General features: G+C 39.7%; 1 protein-coding gene and 2 long non-coding RNA genes across 12 annotated transcripts in view; 1 reads left to right on the forward strand and 2 right to left on the reverse strand.

The window, feature by feature from the left end:
- The window catches only part of neo1 (neogenin 1), a 216781-nt gene that overhangs the window by 126533 nt on the left and 64130 nt on the right, over positions 1-26118 (reverse strand). For all 10 annotated transcript variants that reach the window (XM_020712122.2, XM_020712117.2, XM_011487714.3 and 7 more), the window contains exon 2: positions 6212-6535. In XM_020712122.2, the coding sequence (XP_020567781.2) occupies positions 6212-6535 (324 nt within the window). The remainder of the gene's footprint in view (positions 1-6211; positions 6536-26118) is intronic.
- On the forward strand, positions 14940-16159 carry LOC111947058. Its single transcript, XR_002872855.1, has 3 exons — positions 14940-14978; positions 15663-15742; positions 15821-16159. It is a non-coding gene; the product is annotated as an uncharacterized LOC111947058 (long non-coding RNA).
- Positions 16162-17233, reverse strand: LOC111947059. Its single transcript, XR_002872856.1, has 2 exons — positions 17180-17233; positions 16162-16438 (listed from the first exon to the last, which is right to left on the reverse strand). It is a non-coding gene; the product is annotated as an uncharacterized LOC111947059 (long non-coding RNA).

Raw genomic sequence — 26118 nt, forward strand, 5'->3', positions numbered from 1 at the left:
CAGTTTAGTATTATAAGCAGTGTTTGTCATAAAATACTACTCATTAGAAATCTTGTTTTTTATTTAGAAACAAAAACTTTTTTTGGACTCATCCATTTCCTGGTTAAAAAAAATAAATTTCATCAAATCTATTATTCTTACCGGTATCTGTTTATATTTATCAGTAATAAACACAATAGTACCTAATAGTGAAGAAGAGAACCGTTTCAGATCTGATAAATGTATGGAAACAAAACAAACGTTTACTATGTCTGTAAAGAATGTCCGTTTCTCGCTTTGATTCAGCAGAACAAGCCTCTATTTGTACTGATCCTGCTCTCCATGGTAACTCAAACTGTGGTATGATTATTCCATCTCATTTATTCTAAATGATTTCTGCTTCACAAAAGCAGAACAAATTTGATGGAGTGACTTGTAAACAGCTGCTCGGATTTCCAGCTTATAAAGATCGGTCCTTTGTATGACAAACTGTAAACTGAAGCTGCATTGCTTAAATATTTTTCCAATTTTGTATCTTACTGTGGGAAGAAAAAATGACAAAAGGTTTCAGATCAGAGTGTTTAGCCTGTTTTTTTAAGGATTTACATGTATGTGTGCACAAGTCAACAGCAGACATTTCAACGGGAAACCCACTTTTCATGACACTGACAGGGACTTTCTGCCAGAGGAGCTGGAAGAATAAAATGATGATGTTGAGTAAACACAGGTGAGGTATAAGAGGAGGCAACGCAGAAAGACAGCAAGGTAATTAAAGGTAATTAAAGATAATTAAAGGCATTGTCGTGCAATCTGAACATTTTCCACGTATGAAATGTGGGTCTTTCGTGACACAAGTGTGATATACTGTACCTAGCTCGTAAGTCTTTCTTGCGTCGGTCATTTGTCGGTGTGCGCAGATGTCTGTCGAGGGTTTCGGCTGACAGATCTTTACTTAAATTCGGTTTTGAGTTGTTCAAAATCTTTGGTTGGTTGAGAATTATGCAGTCAATGTTACGCAATTGTTTGTGATTTTTGAGGAATGCCTACGCAAATGTGTGGGTTCTCGACCGATCCACGTATGCCCAACGCACTTGTCACACAAATACCACCGATGTATGACTTTTCATAAATGCGTATATTATGTAATTGACGCACTAATAAATTGCATATAAATAGCGCAATGATCATGCATGGTACATGTTCTACATTAATTTACGAGTTTTTTGCGTGGTTTTTTCGTACTTCTCCTGTGGTTTTAACCTGGCTCATTTGTGATACATCAGTGAAAATTTAACACAAAGACCACAACTTTTCTCACTTTTTCCAGTTATGACCAGTTTTCATCTGTGTAATACGTGCAAAATGAACATAGTGGCTGTGTGACACAGACTTCAGGAACACATAAAGCGCAACTTTAAAAAAAGGATTAAAGGCTTTGAAGACAGCTAGAAATTCTCCAAATGCTGTATTGACGTCATCGAATGATGGCTGTTCTACAATACACGGTGACACCCAACCATCAGATTATTCTGGCCCGTTTGCCCTTTTCACTTCTACAACTGTGTGGTAAAAAAAACTGAGATCTCATTGGAGTGTGAAATCAAAACATTGTGTCTGGTGGCCGTCTTTGTTTTTATCTATATCCTGCAATAAAAGCGTGTGGAGCACACAGAGCAGAGAAAAACCACAACAAAAAAAAGAGGAGAAATCTGAGAAAATAATTGCATCATCAATATAGACGAAGGTCAGAAGGGAAGCTAAACAAAGAGACTCCTAGAAAGTGGGAGAGACAGGAGGGGAATAGATTCTCCCTTTTTCTCATTTTGGGGGTTTCCCTGTTTAGCTACAAAGAGGTGGGGCTCACCTCAAGCGATTCTTAAAGAGAAAAGAGTTCAAAGCGTGCCAGTGGGAGGAGGCAATGGCTGCGTGGGAGCACAGTAGACAGTCAGGATGGGATTTCTCATTACTCCTGTCTCGCTCCGTGTCCCGGCTATTACCGCCGCACGCCGCTCCTCATTCTATGCCCTATAATTTCTCTCTGCCTCCCTTTCTCCAGACACAAACCGAATACATAAGATTGCACCCCACTAGGCCACGCTCTCTTTCTCTTTCATCTAAGCCTGCTTGTGTTTCCACAGCACATGACTGTGCACACACAGGCTAAAACACACAGTCTGGATGACAAAGCAGGAGCAAATAGAACACACAAAGCATGTTGCATGCTGCCATGTGGCGAACACGTCAATAACACCCAAAAAACACTAGAAAAATAAAATTAACTACAAGAAAATGTTAAATAAATAAAAAAAAACTAACTAAATGTTGAGCAATAAGGATGTCTAGTTTTACACATGCTGCATGTTCATGCAAATTTGTGCAAATTCATGTGCTATCTTTTTGTGTCCAATCAGTCCCAATTTAGTTTTATGTCCCCCATATTAAATTGTGAAGATTGTGCTGTTGGATTTGGTTTTGTGACCTGTATTTCCTCGGTTCCTGTAGGTTCTCGTAATCCTTTGCTTTGTAGTTGTCAACCTGTTAAGCTATGTTCATTCCTCAACCACATTCAATGAAAAGTCTTTGCATGTAAACGCACCTTTCGGGCTTCTATGTCAAAATTCTGGCGTCCACGTGTAGCTACGCAAGTACGGACGTCTCCTCCAGCTACAGATGGTGGACATGTGTTAGCGTTGAGTAGCAACAGTCCAGTTGTTAACTGGACTAAATGTATGCCACATGTGTGAGTCACATGCCCAGTGTGAACGTAGGATCAGTCACACCAGGTTTAGGTGGATGATCAATCATCAACAGCTGATTTCATTTCTGTCAATTACCCCCCACAGTGTATTTAGTTGTTTGGTTTTTAGTTCTCCATTGTCAGGTCATCTGCTTTGTCACTTTTTTTTTGCTCCCTTAGTGTTTGAATTTTCTATTTCTTTGTCTTGCCACACTCTGGATTCCCATACATTAGACAAATCCCAACCTATTTTGTTTATTATCACAACTTTTTTATCTACTTTCAGACTGTGCAGACAAAAACTCTTACAAACATTGTGTAGTAAACCCACCTTTTATATTGGGAGCCACAAAATGAGCTCTGAACAATGCGGGAAAGTCCTGCTAATCCTTTATGATACACTAATAAGTGCCTTCACATCTCTAACAAAATAATGACAAAAAAATTGGATTCTGTGTGAAAAATCTGTAGCTGAATGAAAAGCTTTAGTTGAAGTTCTAGTTTGGAGCGTTCTATTGAATTTTCCTTCCTGTTGTTTGTGTAAAATTATCAAAATAAAATAAAAACTCGAGCATGGAGCAGAACCTAGAAGAAAACAGCCAAAGCTGAGGAGCTCCAGCAATCGTGCGAATGCGCCAAAGTGGAAGTGTTTTCCACAGTAGAGCGAGCACCACGTCTTGCTGCAATCAATCCCTGGTATTTGTCAGATATGCTCCCCGCCACGGCAGCCATCCGTGACTCATTCCCTCATTACATCTCAGAGGTCACGCCCACTCCGCCTCTGCCTGCACCATCCTTCCAGGGTCTGATGGCGGCCTAATGACCTGCTCGCTCTACACAGCAATTAACCTTTTTATTGGCCACCTGCCAGGAAGCTGGAGATACATCAGCAGCCACTGGGCATATCTGTATAAGCGCAGGAGCATGGACACAACGCCTTCCACACGTGTACCCATGTGCTGCAGTGGAGGTCCACACCGATGAGTGTATGTGCCTGTAACTGCTGACAGATTACTCCCTCTCTCACACAGAAATTGATTGAATCCAACACCCCATCATGGTTGACTCGGGCAGATCCCACTGGCTGCACTGCTGTTTGATGGAAAAGCACTTCTTGCTGCAGGAACTTAACAAGTCCCCTCTGCATTACATGTCAGTGGTGGGGGTCAAGAATTATTCACACTGTGGACCAGCTAAATAGATCCCATTCTGAAGGTTATCAGGCTGGCAATAAGCAAAGCATCCAAACTCAAATTCAAATAAACAGTAATCACTGGTTTTGCCAACAATATATCACATAAAAGCAAAAGCAAAGATGCAACAGCACATGAAGTCTATGAAAACTGTAGCATCATTAGATCAAAAAAGCATAAAATAGCCTCTTTATATTTAATAATAAACTGATGCAATGGGGACAAAAGGAAAGGGTTTTCCACATTTTCATGAGTCTTTTTCACAAAAGATAATCTTCTAGGCAGGAGATTGTCACACACACAACAAAATTTGGCATTCTGTCCAATTTTTTTGTGCCATCTGTGCAATTTTACAACAACATGAGCTGATATCTACTTGGCCGATATTGCAGCGTCAAAACTAAAAAATGTGTCAATGCCAAACTTAAGGGTGCATTAACGCCAGGGCTGTTTGGTCCACGCTGGCATTTGATTCATTGGATTGTCCGCTTTGCAATAAAAGCTCATTTGAACCCTGGACCAAACCAAATATTGGTTCACTTGGAAGTAAACTCTGGTGCAGTTCAAGATAGTGTGAATGCTAATAGGCTAACCAATGAACCAGAGTAAGCAACATATGCACCATGGAGTTCTGTAAGAAAGAAAAACTGTGAATCCCAAAGGAAAGGACACACCGGGAATGTGATGAGCATTCAAGAACGCACATGGTGTTCACACTGGACAAGCAGGGAGGGGCTTCTTCTTTTTCCACTGCTTACTAGCGCATGTCCATGACCTACACTTGGAAGAAGCTTAGTGGGAAATGCCAAATCTAGCAAATCTTGCTCCAGTCTTTTTTTTCCATGATATATGAAAGTCTTGATGTGTAGAATTCCGGCCAGACACAAACCGCAATTATTAATTTCTTCATTCCATGATCAATTTTCAAATGGTTGGCACTTCCTTGAATGAAAAAGGACATCCATACTTCACTACCTATTCTGAGTCCCTAGATGGTCAAAGTTCAACCTGGTTTAACTTCAATGGCCGCGCGCCCAAAAAGAGTCATAGAAATATAGCTATGCGTGGATGTGAGAGTTTTGAACATGGAAGCCCAAAATGCGCATTTATGTGCATTTACATAGACTTTTTATTGAAAGTGTTTGCTTGAGCAGTCGTTACTGAGAGGTAGCTTTAGATGTACTATTTGAAAAATGTCTCATCTGTAAACATGGTGTATATTATTTATTAGAAACTACCTAAATCTTTTGTTATCTACATTTAATCTTGCCAAAGGAGCAGCTGTTCTAACTATGAGCCATTTCTGTGCGGTTTGGTCAGAGTGTGGTGTGAAAGCAGAAAACCCGAAGCAACATTTTTTTAGAAACTATCTTAGCATGAAAGCGCCCTGACATGTCTTCCTACGTGGCTTGTTTTGATCACCGCTGCACAGCCAAAGACATGTTAGAAAGGTTGATGCGACAAATTAGAGATTGAAGTGGCTGATGTGGCAGAATCCAGAGCATATCCTCTGCTGTCTTTGTGAAAGCTGCTACGCCAGCTCCTTTACGACTGTAATCAGATCAGCTCTGTGTGCTCAGAAAGCTCAACTGTCCCAACATGTGAGGGAGGGGCCGTACCTTTTGACTGTCCACATTAGGAAAATAACAAAACAGATTTTCACCACTTATGAAATGTGAACAACTACCGGTAGCTGGTTTTCACCTTTACTGTTTGTTGAGTTTTGTGCACAGAGAGCTGCATCGTTTTTTACTGAGGCTGTTTCCCAAAACACTGGTGTAAATATGGATTAGGGCAGAGCTGCAGACTAACCTCCAAAAGGCGTTCAACGACCAGCAGCTATATAATGTAGTCTACCGCTGACAATGAGAGGCCTCTCGTGGGCGTTGTAAAAGCCGACAGAGCGAGGCTCACTAGGAACCTCACGGTAAATGCATTTTGGGGCTCCTTCAGATACAAATTGAATTTCAGGGCATGACTTCACTGAAAGCACCCAATAATCCCGATGTCACCGGCTGTTCCCGAGCTGAACAAGGTCACATTGTCGGCCATGTAATGAAAAATAACAGACCTCATTTTCAAAGCGTTTATCCAGTGAGGCGGTGCATTCGAGAGCCGGGCCAGGTGAGAAACAAACAAATGGAAGGAATTACAGAACAACTGAAAAGAGAAAAAAACTAAACTGAAAGTAGAGCGACCAAAGAACCTGTTGGCTGTGAGTTAACTAGGATAATTAAAGATTTAGTACTTTGTCAATCAGCCTTCTAATGGGAGGCATTCTGTGCAAATCCGGCAGTCTTACCTGCTACGGAGAGTCGTGCTGTGCGGCTGGAAATGGAGCCCAGGTTGTCGATGGTGGCAACACATTGATAGATGCCCTCGTCTGGCTTGTTGTGCTTTGAGTGGGTGATGTGGGTGAAGAAAAGCGAGCCGTCAGGAAGTATACGTCGTCTTTCGTCTGAAACTAGGCTCATGAAAGTGCCGTCTTTCTTCCACTTGATGCGTGCCGGCGTGGCCCCGTCGCTGTGGGCCGAGCAGTTGAGCAGTGCGGGGTTTCCCCGGACGGCCAGCGTGTCCTGGGGCTCCACCGTGAACCAGAAGGGGCTGAAGGGGTGCGCTGAAGAACCTGGAATAGAGCAGGCAGAGGTGTACTTAGCCAAAGGCTGGTTGTTCCAGATGATGTAACGGTAGTCATTTTGGGGTTTGTTTTGTTGATGTAAAAAAAAACTAGCATGTTTATGCTTTGGGGCTCCATCATATGAGGAAAACGTTTGATAGAGTTTAATATTGCTATGACGATAGGAATAGCAATGCATGAACATGATTTCCATTTCACTGCAAGTTGTATTTAAATAAAACTCAACAAAACTTAAATTCTCCTCCAAATGACCAATGTCTAAATAGCAGGTGGGCATTTTACATAAAAGGGCTCCATTTGACTGGTCAACAACATGAAGGGGTTCATCTGATTGGTCAAATGCGTCAAGGGTTCTATTTGATTCATTAAATACTTCAAACTACCGTGAGGTTGTATAACCGTGTAAAGACTTTACATGAATTCCGTTTTTACCTGTTCAAATCTTTTGGTTAATGCGTATTTTACGTAGTTTAAATGGAATTATTAGGTACATCTTGTGCAATTTTGCTTGATTTTTGCAAAATGCATACTCAAATTTGCATCCACGACTGTTCCACGTGTGTCTAATGGACTTTTCACAGACATACCACTGATGTATGACTTTTTATATCGCGTATATGGTGCACGTATGACGAAAATTACGTAATTGACGCACAAATCACCAATGAATTCCATATAAACAGCCCAATAATTGTGTAGGGCTCATGTTTTTGTTCATGTTCCTCCATGTTTTAAACGTGGTTCATTCGTGATACATCTGTGAAAATTTCATGTAAAGACCCCAACTTTTCTCATTTTTTCCACGTGTATCCACGTATGACCAATTTTCATCCGTGCAATATGTACAAAATGTACGTAGTGACTGTGTGACACGTCCTTAAGGTAACCACTTTGTGACTTTACACTGTTTTCTTTTCAATGCATAGATTGAACAGGCTGATATGACGATGACGACAAATTTACAATTTCTTGTACAGGGTTAGTACTATTCCACAAGACAGCAAGAGTTAATGCCTTACTTTCTATCAACTGAAAAGCTTCAACACACTACACCGGAAAAACTAAAAACAAATGTAAAAGAAGCTTTGAGAACTGTCAAAAAGACAAATGCATGGGAGAAATCTGCAGTAGTCGACTTTAGAAAAACATGCTGCCTCCTCAGTTCCACTTTGACTGCAAATCTCAATTTCTAATACTTCCAAAGATGATATGTAAGAGTTCACTTTATATATAAATAAACACTGCTGTACTCCAGGAACTGTAACGAAATGTTCCCAAAGTAAAACATCTTTTTGTTTGTTGCATCCTTTTAGCCAAAGAGCTTAGGCTGATCCCATAGTCTCCAAAAGACTTTTTTTTATTATGAAACCACAAGCCCCAGTGGAGCTGGGAAAGATGAACTGACAAATTTAACCTAGTCTAGCCTCCCTGGCAAGTTAAAATCACGTCTTGCTTTGTTATTAAGAACAGACCGGAGTCTGTAAACAGTCTAGCTTTCATTTCCTTTCCCTGATCAAGAATGGCCACATGGCATTGACATGCGTTGTGCCAAAGTTAGTAAATGCAATAGCTTTGTGATAATCCATTATTCAGGCTCTGCCAACCTTTGAGCTGCACAGTTGTTCTGTTTAGATAAATAAGGCCAATTATCATCCAGGCAGGTATGGGTTTAAGATAGGGGATTTATTAAAGGGGGTCATGAACAAATTTCAATAATGCAACGTGTGCAGTGTTGAGTGCAGTTTAAAATATGCCTGTTCTCTCCTAAGAAAATGTCATGTCTCCAGGGTGGAGAAAAATAGACGATGGAAAATTAGAAAATGGGGAATCTCCACAAAAAGGTACCATGCCTGTTATTTGGCTGTTTAACTACGAAGAGGTAATTTCTTTTTCTCTGTTCCCTCGTGTGAGAGCCAAAGAGTGAAGCGGTGTAAAACATGGCCTATTAAGGTAACAAAAAGGCTGCCCATCCTCGGCATGCTTTCAAAGCACGGTTACAGCAAAACGAGGCTGAAAGTGGCTGACAGAATTATTCTACTTTTACAGTAAACGCTAAACAATCTAGAAATATAAAAAAGTTGTGCAATTATCGCTGCAATAACAGACTAATGGAGCAGAACAGAGGATTGAAAAGACTTTAAAATAAACCCAACAGTACAAAATGATGACCGGTTAGAAAAGGCTGACCGAATAAAACCCCCTGTCTTTGTGGGATCAAATGCGAGGATGAGATCATCCGAAGAAGAACCACTTTTTAGTTTGTTGCAGTCTTGGCAGGATATGACATCACAAACCCTTTTCTGTAAATAAGAAGCCACGAAACAGCAAAATGGTTTAGCAATTACTTCTGTTTGTACATAATTAGAAGGTCGTATTTAAAGTAAAATATTCAGTTGAATTAACTTTAACGCCCAAATTCAACTAGTGTTAATACATGAAGCCTTTATGTCAGAATGAGCGGATTTAGCCATAACTTCAGAGCAGGTCTGCATCACATTTGGGAGAGAATGACAGAGCCAGAGATAAATTCAAGTTCTGATGTGCACAGCAGATGGACTCAGACCTCGGAGTGATGCAACAGTGGGGGGGGGGGGGGGGGGGTCCTTTGCTCTGACAGAACAGAGGGACTATGACATGCTTAATCATCTTTGCTTTTTTGCAGCTGGAACAGTGGGTCTGTGCAGAGCATCCCCCTTCAAGCTTGGCTCTCTTCCAGGCAGAAGACCATCTTCAGCTCCTCTCTACGGGAGCAGAGAACTGAAAGGACTTGAAGGTCCTGCCGCATCCTATCAGAGGCAAAACAGACGCTTTTGGTGTCTTTTTATCCTCATCTCTGAGAACAGTGGGGCTTACTTTCTGCTGTATTATTTCTGCTGTATGGAACCAAATAGGGAAGGATTTCCTTCAAGTTCCAGATGCTAAAGCCCACTGTCAGCAGAGCAGGACAATGAAAAGTAAAGACAGCCAAGTCCCCAAAGCCCCCCTCTCTACAAAACCCATCGATACAACCAATTAATGCCATATTGTAGACAAACAAGTCATCTACTGCAGACAAAGCAAGTGGTTTAGAAAGTAAAAACCACATTTGAATACAACTATTGATATTATCCTCTTAGAAAAGAGGCTAGGGCTGCACAACTTGAGGAAAATGGCAAGGTGCAATGTTGGTCATGACTGGCAATATTGATGATGAAAGAGCAAAACAAAAAAAAAACGACTAATACATCATTTTCATTTCACTGCAACAGTTCTATTTAAACAAAAGTCAAAATAACTTTGCGTAATTCTACAAGTCACCCTCGTCTAGGCGGGCCTCTAATCTAAAAGGGCTCCATTTGATTGGTCAACAGCCTAAAGGGCTCTATTTGATTCATTAAATACTTCAAGCTGCCATTAGATAGTTTTAGCGTATGTATAAATATTTAAGATAACCATTTATCACAGTTTATTTACACCGTCTTGTGGGATATGCATATAGCACATGCAGGCTGATATCGCAATGATGAAAAATTTGCGGTTCATTGTGCAGGCCTATAAGAGAAGACGTCAAAAAAGAAAAAGTTGGCACTGCGTTGAATGGAGTTTATTATACATTTATTTTTGCAAAAAGCAGGAATCACAACTGCTGCTTTCTGTAAGCTCAATGAAAGACCTTTTATCTTGGGTAACGCGCAGCAACTCCTCATTAGGCGCTGTGCCAGATTATTTTTAGAAAACGTGGCGGCATGTTTGAGAGCTTACATAAAAAAAAAAAAAACTTGTCTTTTTTTTCAGGTCCCATGAGGGAGCAAACACCTAGACTTTGTGTCAATACAAGCTTTTGAGGTTAAAGCAAAAGCAATTTTATCAATGTGAGAAAAAGCCTGCCTATATTTACTAGTAAATGGATCCAGTCTCTGCTGCATGGGAGCATGGAACATGGGCAGGCAGGTTAAATGAACCTGATGAGGCTCAGCTTCCAACCAGGAGTCAAGGCCGTCTCTGTGTAGTTTGACTGACCTCTCCGTCAAAGGTTAAAGGCAGAGTTTAAGTGAAAGAAAAGCTTACTTTTAGCAAATAACAACTGTTGACACAATATATATGTATTTTTTTCCCAAATGAAATGTTCACTCACACATAACACTGCAGTGAACCGTCTAACCTTGCAAAGCTGAAAAAGAGGAGAAATGAGAAAAAACAAACAAATCCTTTTTTGATTTCTGGTATTTATTTGGACAAAATCATTGTGGGTAAAAAGTAAAGCACTGATGCATAGTGTAATCCAAAAATAAAAAAAAAAACTATCAAGACCTTGCAGTGTTGCCCAGCTATGCTTGAAAAATGGGAACCTGTACTGTGAAGCTTCCAATGATAACGAGAGAGCAGAGAGCACAGCGCTGCAAAATGAGGTTGTCTGCTTGATTAGATCGAGGTGAGACCCACTTTTCTCAGCAGTCATACAAGGTTCTTGGGTTCCGTGTCAGATGGTGACTGATAAGCTGACAAGCTGGGTGTCTAGAAATATAGGCAGGTATTACATCTAAAGCTGCGGACACTACGGGCATGTGATGAGCGTTCAAGAACGAGCTGATTACGGGTTTGATCATACTTTTTGTACATGGTGTTCACACTGAACAAACAGGTAGGGGCTTCTTCTTCATTTTCCACCAGCGCATGTCCACCACCTACATTTGGAAGAGGCTTGGTGTGAAATGTCAAAGCGCAGCTAATTTTACTGAAAGACTTTGTGTCATAGAATTCCAGCCATGGACAAACCATAATTAATAAAATTAAACCTTCATGATCAATTTTCAAACGCTTGAAAGCTGAGTCCCTGATTGGAAAAAGTTCAACCCAGTTAACTTTTTAGCGCCCGTTCAATGGATCGGTCTAAAATCAGACTATATTTTCACAGAGCTGACTTTGAGACATAGCAGATAAATGCAACAAAATTAATTCATAGAATATTTATAAAAACTGTATTTTATAAATATAATAACAGGAACTTTATTAGTAGTGCCTTTTGTAATATCACAGAGTTGAGCTGAAAAAAGGCACTCCCTTGTGAGAGCACTGCATCTTTACTGTCAATGTCAAGAATCCAAAACATGATCAGGTTTTTAGGCTGTTAGTTATGATTTCATGGAAAAATTAATCAACTGGAGGCAGAATTAGGAAAAAAAGAGCTTTTTCTGTCAATCTGCTTCCCTGTACAGTTAGTTCAGGCTACAGGTGACTGACTGAAACCCCTTTTCTCATGGGGGCGTTTTTCAGAAAAAAACTGAAAAAAACTAATTTGTGACTGAAAATCAAACATTTCATAGACGGCGTCAAAACGCCAAAAGCAGAGAGCAAAGATTAATTAGAAACCAATACAGGAGTTCCTTACAAAAACAAACATTTGTTTTTCGTTATGTTGTGACTTCCTCTCTGTTTGTATTTAATGTAATATCATTTTTTAACGATAGTTTTTCTTTCTATCGCCCAGCTCTAAGCTTAACATGGAGATTCAGCTCACACAGCTGTGGGATAAGGCAAAACCCTGAGACCTACAATGTCGTGAAGCAAACGGCATTCTCAGAAAGCAGCTTTGTATCTCTGCAGATGACATGGAAGGAAAATCTAAAGATGAATGTCATCAGTTCCAGCCTCTGCAACTCTCCAGGAAGAGTTCATTATTATGCAGATGAGCAGAAAAAGGAAAACGATGTTTCTTGGGCAGATCAATAACATAACATCCAGATATCAAAAATCAAGAATTTTGAGTGTCTCTGAACACAACCGATCTAGTCAGACATTATGAATTTGAAAAAGAAAAGCTACAGCTTAAAAAAATAAAATGCTAGACTCTGAGATCCCAGATCTAAAACAGCTGCAGGTAAAGCATGAAGCAGCACAAAACAAGCATGAAATAACCCAGAAATAAAAATCCTGCTTTTACAGAGAAGGCCTCAAAGCATGCCTCTGCAAAAAAAAAAAAAAAAAAAAAGCCTATGTGTGCTCCTGCAAGACATAACACAGGGTGAACAAACAACAGGATATAACCAGGCAAAGCTGTGATGGACATTTCTATGGAAACACAGTTGTTCACTAACTACCCATGGAGGATTTTTAGATCCATCTTTAACTTCAGTGATGTCTTTGCAGCACTGTAATGTTGTCAAACTGATGGAGTTTTTTTTTTCTTCTAAATATGCAGTTTTAAGTGTTTTAAGTGTGGCAGAAAGTTTTACGCCGGATGCCCTTCCTGACACAACCCTGTATTTTATCCCGGCTGGGAACCGGCACAGGGGGACCCAGACTTTGGCCCCCTTGTGGCTACAAAAAAAAAAATTAGATAAATAAAAACTAAAAACTAAAATAAAATACAAAAACAACACAAGGATGGAAGGCAGACAGATGACCAAAAAGATGAAAAAAGAAAAAAAAAGAGATAAATGCAGCTTCAACATGGCACAAACCAGCATCCTGTCTGTGCCTGTCCCAAGCCCGGTAAATGCAGAGCGCAGTTTTAGGAATAGCGTTTAACATAAAACTTTATTGACTCACCAAATAGATTAAAGGTGAAGATATTTGGACAGATGAACTGATGTGAAGCTAGCATGGTTTTCTATTCATTTTAGGGGCTCAGGGGGATTTGACACTCCAAACTCGGAGCATCCCATAGTGGGTCTGGCTAAATTCAGGCCTGATTTAGAATGATCTTTGCACTTTTTGGTTTCCTTACTCTTTCTTGTCCTCCTAATTTCTCTAAAAAGCTGCTGTCATTGCAATGTTGGGCTGCATTTTTTTTTCAGACTGCAGAGCACAACTTCTCCTTACTAGTTTGGCAAAGCTGGAAAAAGGAGCGCCTCCTTTTGGTCAACAGTGGCCTGAAAAAGCCTTTATGTGAAAGTAATCATTGGCATGATCGATTTCTGTTCTGCTCCAAACTAAAGATGATTACAGAGTAAGGCTCTCAGCAGAGCTTTGGGCATTGCGTCGCCCACAAAAAGACCCCCTGTTCTTTCCTGTTCTACCCCTGGCTCAACTCGAACCCCCTTCCCTCAGCACCCTGCTGTTGGACAGCAGCTGTATTGACTGTTCTCCTTATTGAGCTGCTCTTGAGACAGAACAGACTCTCAAACACTGCTCTGCCACAGAACTCCTTCAGTGGCTTCCACTCAGGGACAAGGAAATCCCGGGCTTTGAAAGTAAACATACTGGAAGGGGCTTTTTTTTCAAGAGCAATAAAGAATTTTTTCTACATGATAGAATAAATATTTATTTTTTTACAATGCGGACAACTAGCTCTCTGACTTTAACAAGGAATCGAGCCAAGATGAAAACAATCTTTAACAGCAAATGAAAGAACAATGGAAGGCTTTTAGACTTTTATAGATCGACATGGAGGGATGGGTTTTTGTAATAAACCAGAGCATTTCATGTCAGCTCTGCTCTGTTTCTTCTTCCACCTTCAGTGTCAGGTGTCTTTGACAACACTGAAGGAAATATTTGCCCTTCTCCTCTTTTCCCTCACTGTTATGCAACTACGCTGCCTCATTTCCTGCTAAACTATAGGCTCTCCCTCACTTTCTGTTTAAAACCAGCCTGCAGTTCCATGGAGAACTGAAAGGCCCAAAGAAAATCAAGTGACCCCATGGAGGATGACCTTTTTTAATCATCTTTTGACCTATTAACCCTTGTGCTATCCTATGGGGTCAAGATGACCGTTGACGTGTTCTCCCTACCTTGACAAAGGTGAAGAGTATTTCATGTAATCCATGGACACCAGTGAAGATCACAAATCATTGGAGAAAAAAGGTTCAGAGCACTGTCTTGAGGGGTCCAGATGACCCCACAACCAATGTCAAAGTGCCTAGGATAGCACAAGGGTTAAAGCATTCCCAGTGATTTATGATTACCGGTAAGTCAGTTATGATTAAGCTGTTTTTAGCTAAAATGTTACAATAAATTAACAAATAATTTTCTAGGACATAGTTTCTGCAGAGCAGCTGGAGTTCATTAGAAATGCACCTGAGCTGTGGGCGGGACTGTATGGTGTCAAAATAGAGCCTAAAGTATTGCGCATCAAAACAGTAAAACCGCGCATCAAAACCCCAAATCTGCGAATCAAAATGCATAAATTGAGAACCAAAACCCACAATTTGCAACCAAAAGCCTTTCCCCAAAGCACAATCCTATTTCTCAGCTGCCGATTTGTTTTCTCGCCATTCTGAAATCCTGTTTTTGAGTTGCAGTTTTATTTTGAAACTGTCTTTTTGAGTTGCGCTTTTATTTTTTGAGTTGCGCTTTTATTTTTTGCGGTTTTGATTCTAAAACCTGTCGACACGTAAAAACAGCGACATGTCAGTCAAGGGGAGGGGAGGCGGGACATCCCTGATATCCAGAAGCTCATTGGCTACCGAATAAGACCGAGTCTTACGTCAACAGACCAGTTTAGAATGTGCCGGTAAGTTTCTCATGTTTTTCATATCTTTTACTATATTAAAATATCAAAATTGTACTTTATTTAACCAGAGGACGCCAGCACATTCAGATGAGGAGCTCCCCCAGTAGCTGCTAGTGAAAAAAGATGTTAGAAAGTTAGATGTTGCATGACAAACTATCAGCATTGTTCTCCTGTGTTAGCATGCTAGCTAGCTCAATGCTAGCGGGGTATCCAGCTCTTCTCATGACTTTTGTGGATTAAACAAAGTCGATTTTTTACCACAGTGTCAGGATCGGTCATGTCAACCTGGGAATAATTGCCCGTGGATTGTCACTATGGTTAATCAAATAGTTTTTTAAGAAGTACTTTCATGTATATATAAGGTTTTCAAGGTTAATCAAATATGTTATAACCTATAAGGTTTCTCAATATTTTTCAGGGTTTACAGACAGAGGGAATTATTGAACAGAGAAACAATATTGCTGTGCCATATTATTCAAAATGTATGCGTCTGCACTATGCAGACTGGCAGAAGTCCGGTATTCGAGTGAACCAGAGCAGAGTAAATTGTAGCAGACCAGCAAAAACGTGTTTTATTCCACTTAAAATTATTCCAGTATTAGACATCAATAGAATTATTAGTATATTTAATTGGGTGGTGGTTTTAAAATTGACTATTGCTGAATGTTTGTTGTTTTCTATAAGGGCCGTTGTTATGCATACCATAACAAAAAAGGCAGGAATACTGAGGCAGCTACGACGTGGATGTCTACATCTTCTTTAAGGTAATGAAAAAAAATTTAATCTTAATTTTTCTCTTCTTTTTTTGGTTAATTAACTTTGCTGTTTTTGTTTCTTTCCAGATGCAGGCCCCAAAGACGTCCCAGTGTGATGCAAAGGCTGTCCAGCAGGCTCACAGACATCTCCTGTCAACTGAAAGAGAAGCCTTTAAAATAGTTGTCCATTTTGACCACACTGTCTGCTTCCCATTTCTTAGTGCCTGTACGAAAACAGTGACTTTTCCACCTCAAGTCTTTTAAGGAGTTTTAAAAACAGTTGTTTTAATTTCTCTGAATTGTGGTTCAGAATTTCACAGAATCTAATGCACTTGACTCTGTGTTTCAAAGATCTTTGCAAAACCATCAGTCTTTTGTACAAAACACATTCAATGGTCAAACATTAAAAAATGAAGCTTTACAAAATACCAGTGGTGATTATTAGCCATTTATTTTCTTAAGGGGGGCAGTATTTTGTAAGGCAGATGAGATCTGTTCACATTGTTAGTTTTTGTTACATCCTGCTGTGATGACATGCATAGATCAGTACATAAATGTTAATGTCTTGGCCATGGTTTTCTGATGTCCCACAAGGGTTGAACAGGTCTGAGAGGAGAGAGGACAAGCCACAGAGGGAACAACAACTCCAACAGTTTCCTGCTCTGCCTGGTTTAAGTTAGTCTGTCGTCCAATGTCCACAGCATCCTGCACACAAAGAAAAATGTATTTAAGACAGTTAAAATGAGTGTGTGTGTGTATATATTTATATATATATACACACACACACACCTTAATTGCTACTCAGTAGCTGCATATTGTGAAAGGTAACTTCCTGTGTTAACCTGCAATCTTTAAGGTTGAGAAAATTATTTTGGAATACAGTTCAGAATCAGAAAAACTTTATTGATCCCACCTGTGGGAAATTTGCTCTGGTACTTCAAATAAAAATTGTGTTTCTTTTATTTATTTATTTTAAATAGGGATTAACTTGATCCCAAACTAGGAAAGGTGTCACTTTCTTGCAGCAATATGTTGCTTTGTTGTTCAATCCATCTGTGTAATCCCTAAGGAAATATTGAAAAACTTTATATATACATGAATGTACTTCTTAAAAAACTATTTGATTAACCATAGTGACAATCCACGGGCAATTATTCCCAGGTTGACATGACCGATCCTGACACTGTGGTAAAAAATCGACTTTGTTTAATCCACAAAAGTCATGAGAAGAGCTGGATACCCCGCTAGCATTGAGCTAGCTAGCATGCTAACACAGGAGAACAATGCTGATAGTTTGTCATGCAACATCTAACTTTCTAACATCTTTTTTCACTAGCAGCTACTGGGGGAGCTCCTCATCTGAATGTGCTGGCGTCCTCTGGTTAAATAAAGTACAATTTTGATATTTTAATATAGTAAAAGATATGAAAAACATGAGAAACTTACCGGCACATTCTAAACTGGTCTGTTGACGTAAGACTCGGTCTTATTCGGTAGCCAATGAGCTTCTGGATATCAGGGATGTCCCGCCTCCCCTCCCCTTGACTGACATGTCGCTGTTTTTACGTGTCGACAGGTTTTAGAATCAAAACCGCAAAAAATAAAAGCGCAACTCAAAAAATAAAAGCGCAACTCAAAAAGACAGTTTCAAAATAAAACTGCAACTCAAAAACAGGATTTCAGAATGGCGAGAAAACAAATCGGCAGCTGAGAAATAGGATTGTGCTTTGGGGAAAGGCTTTTGGTTGCAAATTGTGGGTTTTGGTTCTCAATTTATGCATTTTGATTCGCAGATTTGGGGTTTTGATGCGCGGTTTTACTGTTTTGATGCGCAATACTTTAGGCTCTATTTTGACACCATAGTTGGCGTGGAGCAACCCCATCTTCACTTCCCCTCCCCCTGACTGAGATCTCATTGTTTACATTCTCTTCCATAGCTTATAGCCACTCACACAGCCAACCTAACATTTACCAGTGCAACAAAAATGGCAAGTAGCATTGGAGCTATGCAGACGTACAGTTTTGATCCAGATGCCAGCTCAGCCATGGAACTTTTATTTTCTTTATATATGTCCTCCATCATTAAAAAAAATGCTGAAAGAACAATTTAAAACCATAAATTTCCTCGCAGTGGGTCTTTAAAGCCTGTAAAAGTCTTGAGTATTTCTTAAGGTTTCTTCTAAATAATTGATCAAAAATGCCTTCGTCAGAATAGATTTGGAAACTTTAGCTCATTTAAAAAAAATCTGAGGGGAAAACTAAATAAAGAGCCTACCGTTAAACTAATTCTCAACTGCCAGTTAATAAAATGCTTTATCTCACATTTTTCTGAGATCCTTAAACAGAGTTGAAGCCAAAGCCACTGGCAAAGCCACGGGCAAATACCCAACTTGCTTGACATTTCCTAAAAAAAATAGATGTTACGTTTCCTTAAAAAAAAAAGTCAAAATCTTCGCCACAAGATGTAAAATAGTTTTTCAAATTATATATTGGTAGGGTTATGACCTATTTCTTTACATTTTAAATGATGTTTTGAGGGCATTTTACAACAATTATGATCCAGTGAGCTGCATTGTTCTATGGGTCCCTGTGACAGACTGGCAACCTGTCCAGGGTGTCCCCTGCCTTCACCCACAAGTGGCCGGGATAGGCTCCAACAGCCCTGTGACCCCGAAAGGGAATAAACGGAAGAAGATGAATGAATGAATGAATGAATGAATGAATGAATGAATGAATGAATGAATGAATGAATGAATGAATGAATGAATGAATGAATGTTCATGGGTGCGATATATAAAACCAGACCACACAAACCAATCCAAGTGAAAAAACTGAAATACCTTTCCAAAAAAACTAAAACATGTAGATTATAATTAATTATTACGAATTTTCCAAAGCTGAATTTTTAACAAAATCTGCCAAGAGTAGCTAAAAGAAAGGTTCTGAATAATGTTGCATAATATCATGTTTATCCAAGAAACATGAGGCAATAACACAAATATGAAAAACTAAATAATTTGCAGGTAATTTGGAGACAATCTAATTGGGAAAAGTACTTTCAGTTTTGATTAAAATGCTTTTACATTTTTTACTGGATCTCCCCATCAGTGGAGGGTAACAGAACTCTTGGAGGCATTAAGTGGACGATCTGGAGTGGCTCCTCCAGTTTTATAGACAGAAATAATGACATCTCTCTTATTTGGCTGCTGTTTCACAGCATTTAAATAACCAGACAGACATGTGGGCACTCTGGTGTATCATAGACGTTTAAAGTTTTGGCAAATAAATGAGCCTCAAATGCTGGTCCAGTTAAAAACAGGCATATTTGACATGAACACAAGAAAAAGCAAACCTTCTCTGAGGAAATAATATTTCATTGACTTAATCTTACACAAACTACAACCAAAAAACGATTTAAAGCCTTTCTCACCCTGGAGCCTTTAAAACAGATATCACAAAGCAAAGACTTCATGTTGAAGATGCATGTAACCATCATTTGACCATTTGTGTCTCGTCATAGAGATATCCACCTGTGCGATATGCAAATTGCAAAAGAAGGCATGAACTGCGTTAAATGGCTGCCTTAAATGTTTACACACATACCTTTACAATTCTGTGGCAGTTTGTAGTATTAAACGAATCTATTAAAGCCCTTTACGCATTTGGCTAATCAGACGTAACCCTTCACGTTGTTGACCAACCAAATGGAACCCGTTTATGCTGACGATGGTCATATGGAGTTTAAGTTTTTTGTTTTCCTATTTGTTCATACAACTCCTATCGTCACAATACCGACCAATTATTTTGCAAGTTTTCCTCATTTCATGCCGCCCTAGTCTGGGCCATCAAAGAACAAACAAACGACGGACTGAAGAGAGTTGCTTGCAGGTCCAATGGGATGGTTCTCATTGCTGTACAACTTTGACAAATAGTGTTTTGTTTTTTTTTTATCAAGAAGAATTCTCCAAAGATCCAACTGTGCAACTTGACTGCTGTGATGGTCAAACACAAATTAAGCAACTCCTCAATAATTCCTACAGCTGCACTTCTTTGTTGTACATAATCAATGTGGTTTTCAGTTTGATTGACACCTTTAAGAATTTCCTTCAACTTTGCAAATAAATCACTTGTTCCCACTGATGTTTAAACGAATAAACACTAAGTAGAGAAAAACAGCCTTTTAAAGGAATTCAAGGCAGAGCTTCCGAAAGAGTGACGATGAACAAATATCCAGAGGGACTAACTAGACAGGGACCCATTTCTCAGTTCATGCAGTGGCGATAATTAACCAGCACTGATTGAGGCTCCAAATCCTCCTCTGAATTTGCTTCCCTGTAGATCCAAGATGAAGGATTGGTCCATTGAGACAATGGCAGTGTAGACAGGCTAATGATGGGAGCTGCTGCAGGGGTGGTGTGAGTATACAGTAGATGTACAATTCATAAATATTGTCTCAGTGAAGGGTTGGGAAATAAAATGCAAGAAATGGGTACCTTCCTTTGGCTTGGACGGAGACCCTCAGAACACTGGACTAAAGGTTATAACCATCACTTCATGTCAACAGAGTATCAGAGTAACCTTTACCGGATTGTGCCGCAATTCTCACTGCGACTGCAGACGGTGGATTCAGCTATTTATAAGTGCTCTTTAATATGAGGAGCAAAATTACTTTTCAAATAGGGCCTGAAAACACTTCAGAGCACCGCTGTGTTTCAACAAACACAAAGACTTGTGAATATGTTTTGAAACCTGATATGAATCAGAGAGTGAAAGAGGGAACATCTTTAGTGAACAATCTGCGCAGCAGTTTGGCTGCTGGTGGCGTTCCGAAAACTTGAGTGCTTGAAAGATAATGCAAAGAAATCTGTTCCAGATTCTGGGTGTTTTGTTTTTATCTGATAAGGTTGTAAACACTGTGAGCGGTGGTCAAACATGGTCAGGAAGTAGTTGACATGCCGAGCGGTTCCTCCTTTCTCCATGAACAACTGCAGATGAGATGGTCATCTGAGACAGGAAAGCACATTTATCTTACCGCCGACAGGCCCCGCCCCTTCCCCGCCAAGCTTGACGCACAAGAAAATCATGAGGCTGTAATGAGATATAGTATAGATTTTTTAATGAAACACAATATTGCATTCTCTTGCCCCCCGGATTTCTTTATTTTTTTGTTTTTGCTATCACACTCCCTCACGTAAACGTATATACACAGAAAGGCAAGAAAATCGATGTAATCCTGTATGCCTCGCACAGTCAAACACTGGGCAATTTATCAGCATTAGGTTACAAACTCTGGTTCTTTGCCGATTTTGACCTTGACTGTTGACATTTTTATGACATTTTTTTGGTTTTTTTAATCACTGGAGCATAAAACAAAATAGGGTGCTATGAGTAAAACTTAAACAGACTTATAAGTCATTGTGGTCTGACAAATTTCATATCCCAACTACACTTACTGGCCACTTTGTTAGGGAAACCTTGCTAGTATTTTGCCTTCAGAACTGCCTTAATCCTAAGTGGCATAGATTCAACAAGGTACTGGAAACATTCCTCAGAAGGTTTGGTCCATATTGACATGACAGCATCACACAGCTGCTGCAGATTTGTCGGCTGCACATCCATGATGCCAATCTCCGGTTCTACCACATTCCAAAGGTTCTCTATTGGGTTAAGATCTGGTGACTGTGGAGAACATTTGAGTCCAGTGAGCTCATTGCCATGTTCAAGAAACCATTCTGAGATGATTCTAGCTTTATGACAAGGCACTGAAGTAGCCATTGTCCTTATCTCAGTCGTTGGGCTTATTTGAGTGGCCAAATGTGGCCAATCTGTGTCCGATAAGCCACATGCCCTTTACTGAACCCAGTCACAAAAACACTCAAGAAAATCTCCATTTCTGCTCTCGTTAAGATAAGCATCAGCATGCAAAAGTCTACTAATTACAGGAGCTGAGTCATAGTTCCAACTTTCAAACCCCCCATGAACCATTAAAGACTATTACTCTGGCTAATCATTGCCTATTTTTTCCTTCATGGTGACCAGTTTCTAGACTATCGCCAATTACAAGGGACCTTTTCTGAACCGAAACCCTGTCAACCTTAAACACACACACAGGAGCAGTCCAGCTCTTCCCGTAACCCCCTTTTTTTTTGTTCCTTTTGGAGTGTTTTATGGCTTCAAAGCGCTGTTAGCGGGCTGCTGATAAAAGAAAAGCCAGTGGCTGCATGTTCACAGTAAATCAGAGGAAACCATTTAACACAGAGGTACGGGAAAGATCAAAGCCTTCAAGCCAACCCTGGGAGGGAGTCAATTACTATTTTACTTGAAACCGGATGCTACCCATCCAACACATTTTTTTTTTTTAAAAGTGCAGACCCTTAAAATAACTCAACACAATAAATCCAAGACAGATTTGAGAGAGGGGGGGGCGCTTTCTGTAGACCATGCAGTAATGTTTCTCTTTCGGCTTTTCCCATCAGGGGTCGCCACAGCGAACAAGTCGCATGGTAAACTTGGCAATGTTTTACGCCGGATGCCCTTCCTGACGCAACCTTCTCAAACCGGGCTTGGGACCGGCACAGAGGTAGAGAAGGGAACAGGGAACAGCCTGGAGTCGAACCCGGGTTTCACGGACGGAAGGCGCCGCAAACCAGCACGAGCTAAACCGGCTCCTGTAGACCATGCAGTAATAATAGTGTTTAAGTGTGGTTATGAGGGTTAAGTGTTTGTACTGGGGGGCATTGTTAGATTACAAAATAAAGAGGCAGTGTGAGGCACGGAGGCCATGTAGATATCATTGCTTTCATCTTAAAAAAACAAGCCTTTGAAGTCAAAAACAGCATTTCTTTCTTTTTTTCTGGAGAGTTTAGCTCCAATTTATGTCAAACAGCGTGCCAGTTCACACGGACATACACGCTGCAGATTCCCATTTTAAACATGAAACACCACGAAGGGGGGAGATTAAATTGCAATTCAAGAACAATTTAAGGGGGTGGAATGCTGCAGAAGTTGAGGTGACAGCTGTTAATGGAGACCGTTGAGGTCGAACCAACAGAAACAAAACGGTCTGGAATTGAAACCTTTCTTGACAAACACAAAATCAGAAACAAACTCCTTCGTGACAAGTGAGGAAAACAAATATCGCACAGCTTTGGGGTTCACTGCACAAATATATAAACTGGAGGAAGATGGTTGCCTAGTTGACATGTTCTTTTGTTTGGACTGACATGATGACATTACAGTAGTCCTAACAGAGTCAGAAAATATGAAAAACTGTCACTCATGGTAGCATTGAAGACCATTAAATGTGTGTGCGTGTAACAAAATAGCAACAGGAAAGGATTTAATAAAGGGAAGAACATTAAATCTGCAGTTGTATCCATTGACTGTATGAGAGAATTGGACTGAGTGACCTCTCTCCCCTCAAACAGGAAGTTACCGCTGGTCCAAAAAGGCCGAAATTCCATAGACTTCTACAGAGAAATAAACACCTTTTGCTCAGTCATTCCATTTGTCAGAATCACCATTCTTGCTCAGATACCTTTTTTTAACAAGTTCTTCCAAATCCTTTTTTTCATGATATTATTCTGTAGTGCAAGTCATGGATTAAACCAATCAGATGCCTCAATAAAAAGTATGTGGTCTCACACTGAACGTTCCAAATATTTGATTGAGAGATTCTCCCAAAGTCCAACAAGCTCACTCCTGATTGGCAAGAGTGGTTGCCATAGAAATACTGACTCAAATCGACTCAAACCAACCACTAATTACTGACGCCATCGGGTTCCAACATGTCCATATTGCAAAAAAAAAAGGCAACTAAATTGTTGGTTAGAACCGGAAGTAAACCACTTTCTATGAGTGACGTCAAACTCACTCCGTCCAGTTCTCATATAGAGTCAATTGACCGTATTCTCAGTATGCATGAGTTTTATGGCTGTGCTCTCATGGCAATGACCTTTAACCCTTGTGCTATCCTAAGGGGTCCAGATGACCTGATCCTTACATTGACGTGTTCTCCCTACCATGACAAAGGCGGATAAAGGTGGAAAGATTTCATGTAATACACCAGTGAAGATCACAAATCATTTAAGAAAAAAGGTTCAGAGCACTGTCTAGTGGGTCTAGATGACCCAACTCCCAATGTTAAAGTGCCTAGGATAGCACAAGGGTTAAGAATGCTCAAAAAGGTATGCAAGGGACTCTAGTTAATAGTATTTTTTCCATTCCCAAACCTGTCCATGATGGCTCTCGATTACACGTCTCGAGGTCAAGAAGTGCAACAAATGCAAGACAACTTTGTGAGTGGTTGGGGAAAATTAAACTGTGACTCCAGGCAAAAATGTGACATTTCAGTGCCACATTAACACTCATGAAATCCATGCAGGGGTTGTGTTTCTGCCTAAATTGTTGTGTAAAACACTAGCTTGCTGCAGTTTTAAAGGGAAAACTGCTGGCAATTTGCTACATTTTCTCACAATTTTGTGTCTCTAATAGATGTAAATTGCTGCAGCCCAGTGAGAATCTAACCCTGCAGGGCTGTTTCCAGCAATCCTTACTTCTGATCACCGAGATTAGTAGTGTTTAGTCAGAAACTGGACAACAGTTAGCTTTTTTCTGATTGCACACCCTAGCCAAATTGATATTTTGGAGGTGGGGCTGGATACCCCTCCCCTAGGGTCTTCTATGAATCACTCTGGACTAAACAGACAATAAAAAGAGCAGCCACAATGTCACCAGATCACTGTGATAAATCACAGAAATCTGGTATGAAATAGGAAACAGCTGCTTTAATAATCTGAATAAATTAATGCAAAACACTCAGAGAATAGCTTTTTATAAAGTTTAATCTGGTTTAGAGTCTAAATGGATGTTTACACTTCAACTGAGACAAAAACACAGTAATTGATTTTTTTTTCAAGTAAAAATAACTATTCCACAACATTTTGGACTAACACTTTCAGCATCTCCTTTTTAAATCATCTGAAAACATCAAATATTCTGCATGTAAAAATATCTTTAAATAGATTGTAAAAACCGTTTTAGTTCTGTCTGCAGCTATGGGAGGTTTTAATTAGGGTCAGACTCTTGCTGCCACACTACTCAACAGACTCAACGATGCTAGTTTGAACTTTGTGGCATGGGGTTTTCCCTGGAAAAATGTAATGACGATTCAAACGTTGACCAATATAACCACAGCCTCCACTGAAGTCTCTGACTTTCCTATTAACAAATTCCACTTTGAAGTTCAGCTAGAAGCCCATCCCTCTAATGAACCCTCAGCTTAGCAGGACTGTTAATTGAAATGCATTTATTTATCTGGACACATGCTGATGTCTGCAGGTTTACGACGCTCTGTACACTCAAAAGCCTGATGATGATCCTCAGCTATTCTGCAGGGAATGTCCACATTGACAGTGGTTGTCACTGAAGGTTTTCTCTCACTTGGAGCATTGATGTTTGCTCACTGATTTCTTGGCTTAAGAAGGTTCCTTATTGACCTAGAAGCATCTCAGTGTCCAAGATAAGATTTGGCTCTAATTTTGGAACATCAAGGACATGTGTTTAAGTGCCTTTTTTTTTTTTTTTTACTTCTTTCATCACAATCAAGCAATCAATCAAAAAACCGTAGCTGTAAATGTCTTAAAAGTCAAGAATTGCATCAATTTTCTGCATTTGTCTTTATCGTTATCCAAATTCAATGACTAGTGAGTCACAAAACCTATCCTACCCAAGTCTATGCCTCAGCTTTCCAATGTAAAGTGAAAAAAAGATTATTAATGTCAAAGAACTTATTAAAGCTTATCTAAATTTGAGGTAAGATTCTTCTCTGCAGCACCTTTTGATCCCTCCATTCCTGTTCATGTCAAGCTCCTCTTAAGATAATACTAAAGAGCTAAGAGCTTACACTTATTTAAGCTTATTTTTTCCTTGTAAAATTAAAAGCTTTGGAGACCTAACCCTCATTGAAAAGGCTTGTTGTGTTGTAAGGGGTCAAATGGCCCCCGTCTAGTATTTAGTCCAAAATGTAGCTTTTTTTTTCCTCTTTTGCAAAAATTTTATTAAAAAGAATTTTAAAACTCCATAGCTTTTATTTTAGTGAATAATTTGTTAAAATACTTTTTTTCCTATGTAAGACCCAAGTATATTTTTCCACACGGGACCTTGGGGTCAATTTGACCAAACCCAACACCAGAGATTGATTAAATACCCTTTAAAAAGGCATAAAAAAGGCAAAACAATTTGTGTATAAAAGTAAGTGAAAGAGTTGTCAAATTAAATATTCATTTCATTTAAACTGACAAACGCTCAGAAAGATCTATAGGTTTTCCTTTATTCAACCAGATAATGCAGAAGATATTAAAGGTTTAAAACCCTCTAAACACGGA

The sequence above is a fragment of the Oryzias latipes genome, chromosome 3 (assembly GCF_002234675.1).
Source record: "Oryzias latipes chromosome 3, ASM223467v1".
NCBI lineage: Eukaryota > Metazoa > Chordata > Actinopteri > Beloniformes > Adrianichthyidae > Oryzias > Oryzias latipes.